This window comes from Dermacentor andersoni, chromosome 10 (genome assembly GCF_023375885.2).
Source record: "Dermacentor andersoni chromosome 10, qqDerAnde1_hic_scaffold, whole genome shotgun sequence".
In the NCBI taxonomy this organism is placed as follows: domain Eukaryota; kingdom Metazoa; phylum Arthropoda; class Arachnida; order Ixodida; family Ixodidae; genus Dermacentor; species Dermacentor andersoni.
The window spans coordinates 23,433,854-23,439,167 of NC_092823.1; the positions used below are offsets into that span (position 1 = coordinate 23,433,854).

Here is a 5,314-nt window from a genome sequence, read left to right on the forward strand (position 1 = left end):
CGGCATGACGAAAGTTGGATGAAGAAACTGGAATGGCGGCGATACAAGGAACATGACGGCATCCAGACAACGGCATGGCAAAGTGGAAGGACAATGCGATGACGAGTGCATGAAGATGATGGCACGACGACGGCACGACGACAGTTGGGTGTCGAAGCTGTAATGATGGCTTTACAAGGACCACGATGGAACCACGACGATGGTAGGGCAACGGATGCAATACAGCGAGTGTATGACTGCGAGAATATGCCGAGGACGCGATGACAACGATGTCGTGGGAACGGTATGAGGACAGTGTGATTACGCAGACGGACAGACAGACAGACAGACAGATAGACAGATAGATAGGCATATAGATAGATAGATAGATAGATAGATAGATAGATAGATAGATAGATAGATAGATAGATAGATAGATAGATAGATAGATAGATAGATAGACAGATAGACAGATAGATAGATAGATAGATAGATAGATAGATAGATAGATAGATAGATAGATAGATAGATAGATAGATAGATCATACATGTGTATCATAGCGACAACAAAGTAGTTATTGCAGTAATTTTAAAGTAATAAATAGAGTAAAGCTTTTGTAAACTGCATTGAAACGTGTGTTTGTGTCATATATCACTGTGAAGAGCAATGTGCGTAATGGGTGAACATCATGAGATTAGTTTTATTTTTTCCAAGTTGCCCTACACTTGGCGCAACATATCTATGGATTCGCGGAACGACCATCTTCACAGGAGTGGATTGGCAGGGGATTTTTTCCGTGTGATATATTTGGAGAAATCTGTTTTAGGACTAGTGGAATGGGACGAATTTTTAGAGCAATATCTGAGATTGTCAAGATGGGACACTTGACCTAGAATTACTCCAGTTTCTATAAACAAACATTGCGGGGTGTAACGTGCCCAAATCGTAGTCGCCTTATGGCGGACTCAGTGGAGGCGTAATGCGGAAGAATTTGGACCAGCGGGGTCACATTAACGAACATACAATGCAGGGTACACGGACGCTTCGCATTTCACCCCCATTAAAATTCGGCAGCCGTGGCCCAGATTGAACGCGCGACCGCGAGCTCGGCAGCCCAATGCCGCAGCCACTGGGCTAACGCGGGGGCAAGAGGCATTTGAAATCGGCTTTTGCACTCGAATAGAGCGAGGCTGCACGAATAACGAGGCTACGCACTTCGCCACCACGCAGTCTGTTCGCCAAGCACACTCGCCGTGAAGTGCGCTCTGCAGTAATTGTCACTAAGCGTTTCCGTACGCCAGTCTGCGGATGACACTAGCGGCGAAATGCACTCGATCAAAGCGCACTTAAGCTTGCCAGCAGGACCCATGTGAAGGCAGTGCAAGTGAATCGAAGCTCCCTTCAAGCTGTTGTTTGAATTATAAAAAAATGCCCTGTTTATTCCTACGTGTCTGGCGCCAAGGAAACAGGCGAGCGCGTATGTTCCCCCACGCAGCCGTCCTGCGCAATTGGACACACGCGATGATCGAGCTGGTTCGCCTTCCTGCCATCGATGTATACGTGCCATTGGGCGTAATGGTAGTGTCAGGTTGTAGTTTCGAAGGAAATCTTGTGGCCTAATGAATAGAGCAATAGGCTGCCTTAGTTGGCGACCGTGGTTCGATGCCACAATGGGCAAATAATATAAATTTTATTTTAAGGATTGGGCTATTCGCAAGTCAGCAACAACATCCCGAAGCCACAGTGAAGAATGGCAGAGGTAGTTTGGACAGAAAGCTTCTGTTTAAAAATATCCAGACAGTCTTTACAAGATTTTATTCTTTTGGTCCAATTGTTCATTTCGCAGTTAGTCGCGCTTCCATCGTAGACTGCCCCTTGACGTTTCAGTAAATTGTTTTTCCACGGCCTTTAAAGGTTAGCGACCTTTACAAATCACCAATAGCAAAAAGGCAATAAAACTGTGGGTAGCAACAACTACGCAGCTAGGCGAGTAGATAATTTCCACACCGTTACATCTATAGTTGGCGATCGGCGCCGTGAACAATCAGGAACTGGCCGTAGCATTATCGGAGTGATAGTAGCCTTGGCAGCAGCTGAGAGGATATAGCGCACTGGCAACGCTTCCATATTTGCGCAGAATCGTTGGCACGGCGTTTACCAGCCGACGTGTGCGCCGTTCGCTATGGCTTCTCAAGGCAAGCGATACACGCTGTGCGGTTTTAACGAGGAGCTCGACTGGAGACCTTTGCATTTCCTCGGGCCTGTTCCTGCTCATAGAATATGTGACGCATGTGGTGTGTTGTCTAGAAAAACCGTTTTTCTGCCCTGTCAACACGTGCTGTGCAAAAGCTGCTTCGAGCAGTGCGTACTCCATAAGGGCCACGCCTGTCTACTCGACGGTGACCAGTTTATTCCGGAGGAAGCTGAGTGGAGAGAATTTCCTTTGGAGAACCTTCTGCGGCGCAAGGTAAGAGAACACGAGTGAACGAATTCGTGTGTCAGTGTTATTCAGGTCATTTTAGCAAAATGCACCGAATATGTTTATGAAGTAAAATGGGTATGCTTTTTTACGAATAAGGGTCAATTGCTGTTAGAGTGGATGAATCACTTGTAAGCTAGATGAAAGCGAATATGGAAATAATACATACGCAAAAAATTATTTCTTCTCAAGAAGCTTCTCACCCCAGCCGTGCTTGAGAAACGCATACGTTACCATACCGAACCGCTCCTCTTCGTTAAGCGGCTCACATGCCTGATGATTTCAGTGCCCTACCGGAACGAAAACGGATTGCTGAACGCGAACGCAATGCCACCCAATCGGAGCAAACGAAGTTACCTGAACGTAATAAGACATTTCACCTTCAAGAACCACTCTCCTTCGCAATGCAAATGCCACCAGTTTGCACACGTGATACAAGTGGTGTCGCTGTTTCGCTGCTGAAAATTAACACGATTAGTGAAAATCCTTCTTTAAGCTAAACAGCAATAGTTCGTGTAATGACGCACTCAAATCAGGTTGTCGCTGCCGCATTTCTTCCTTGTTCCGAACCGTTTCTGTCTGCAGTATGGTCAACATCTTAGTAGAACATTACTTAGTGCCCGTGTGACAGGAAGTTCGAAGGCATGAAATGACATAGAATATGTTAAAATGGAAAATAATATGAAGGTCCTATGGAAAATTGCTTAAATGCTTTTATTTTTCATTTCAGATAAAATGTTGGAATGAAGAACGCGGCTGCGACGTCGTTTTGCCTGCATCAGAATTGAACAAGCATTTTTGCAATGACTGTGAGCACCACGCCACGTCGTGCCCTAAATGTTCAAAGCTGGTGCTCCGTAGTAATATAGCGGCGCATTTACAGAGCAAATGCCGAGACTACGCGGTATCTCTGACGTCCGGCGCTGCAGAAAAGTCACACAGTGACGGAAAAGCAATGATGATGGCTGTGAATGCAAGCTTATACGTGCGAGTAGTTGAAATGAAAGACACGCTAGACGAAGTCATTAGTGATCATATTGTCCAATATGACCGGCTGAATGAGATTTCACATTGCATTAACACGGTCAAAGAAGCTCTGCTACACAGGTCAAGCGGAAGTAGTACGTTGGATAGCCTTACTTCACAATGTACAGTTACGTTATCTTCAGTTAGAGAAGTCAAGGAAAGATTGATTGACCACAGCGAAGAGACACGTGTGCTTTCAGGAACCTTAATGAATTCAATAAAAGAGCTGAAGGAAGTGTTGCAGGACACCGCAAGGACATTCTCCCTAAATTGCGTAGGAAGTGTGGCTGGTATTGGTGGAGCGAAGGACACTGAGAAGAAAGGAGGACATAGCACATTGAATAAAGAACTGGCCTTACACACAATAAACATTAATCGATATGAGTTCATGGCTAAGGGATACGAAGCAATGAAAAAGAGCGCACGTTCTGAAGGCTATCATATTTGCGCGGAAGAAAAAATATACATGTCTGGCTATCACGTCTCGCCAGGAGTGCACTTCAGAAAAGCGGGAGATCATGTGTTTCTGCATCCTCGTTTTCAGCTGCACAAAGGTGTGATCGACGAATTTCTTCAGTGGCCTTTCACTAAGAACATTCGGGTGACCGTCAAGCATTCGTCCCAAAGCAAACAGTGCCAGAAGGTGTGGAACACTAGCGGTACCCTTCAGTACTTTGGAAGACCCGGAGAAACAGCCAACGATGGCAGTTGCAGCACATTCGTTTCATTTAGCCTAAATGATCTTGAAGGTGAAGGGTACGTCAAGGAGGACAAGCTTCACATCGTGTGGGAGCTTCTTCCGAAGCCCGTAGCAGAATAAATGAGGGGAATTTTGCGTATTTCATTAAATACACATGCTGTTTTATTTCCTGGAAACGAATTTCGCTCTTCCAAATGCCTTCGTTGAAAGCAAAGTAAAGCCTCCTTTTTGTACTTGTCTACCCGACATCGCTTTAGAGTGAGTTTATAAAATTGCCTTTCAACTGCGTATTGTGCCATTCAGAACTGTATGTGTAGGTGACTCGCAGACAGAGAATTAAACAAATTCTATCATGGGGGATATTTGCTGTTTACACACACGCACAAACACGCATATATATATATATATATATATATATATATATATATATATATATATATATATATGTACGTATATATAAGCCGAACCGCAAGAACGTTAGAGACGATGCCTTCAGTGCTGCAACAAAATGGTTGCATTTCTGGCGAAACAAACCTTGCATGTTAATTCAATTCCTATCGCGTAGACTTGCTTAACTTACAGGTCCTTTGTTTTATTTTCCAAAGTTAACTTACGGCACACATACAAAGGGGAATCATCTTGAAAACATAGTCATTGTGTTAGCTGCGCCATTATTTAAAAAAAAAAATTACCCCTGGCTGATTGCACAATTCTACCCTTGAACCAAATTACTCGACGAGGCGGACATGACGTCTACGAGCGATCAGACGTGGATTTGAATAACTGTTTCACTAATTAAATTTCTCGCTGGTTTATTTCCAGCACGTCTAACAATTTGCGAATTATAGCTATTTATAATTATGGCTATTATAGCGGTCTCATCCACGAATTCCGTGGATGGCACCCGTTTTGACATATGTGCTATCAACTTTGCGGTAAAATTTGGTTTTTAAAAGGACGTTTAGAAGGCAAAGTTGGTGCATATATAACGTGGTTTAGGATCGCAAAAAAAAAAAGAAAGATGCGGCACGAAAGAAAGCGTGAACAGCGGACAAGGGCTACTGTTAACTTTTTTTATTCCATAGCGTCGTCATGAAATGTAGAATCGCGATCAAAAATACGCGGCCCA

At 44.1% G+C, this 5,314-nt stretch overlaps 1 protein-coding gene across 1 annotated transcript; it reads left to right on the top strand.

Annotated features, from left to right (window-relative positions):
• The first annotated feature begins 2,080 nt into the window (after nt 1-2,080).
• Nucleotides 2,081-4,334, top strand: LOC129381960 (TNF receptor-associated factor 6-like). Its single transcript, XM_055065275.2, has 2 exons — nt 2,081-2,447; nt 3,190-4,334. Exons 1-2 carry the CDS (start codon nt 2,163-2,165, stop codon nt 4,303-4,305), a joined length of 1,401 nt encoding a protein of 466 aa, XP_054921250.1. The 5' UTR covers nt 2,081-2,162; the 3' UTR covers nt 4,306-4,334.
• Nucleotides 4,335-5,314: the final 980 nt, after the last annotated feature.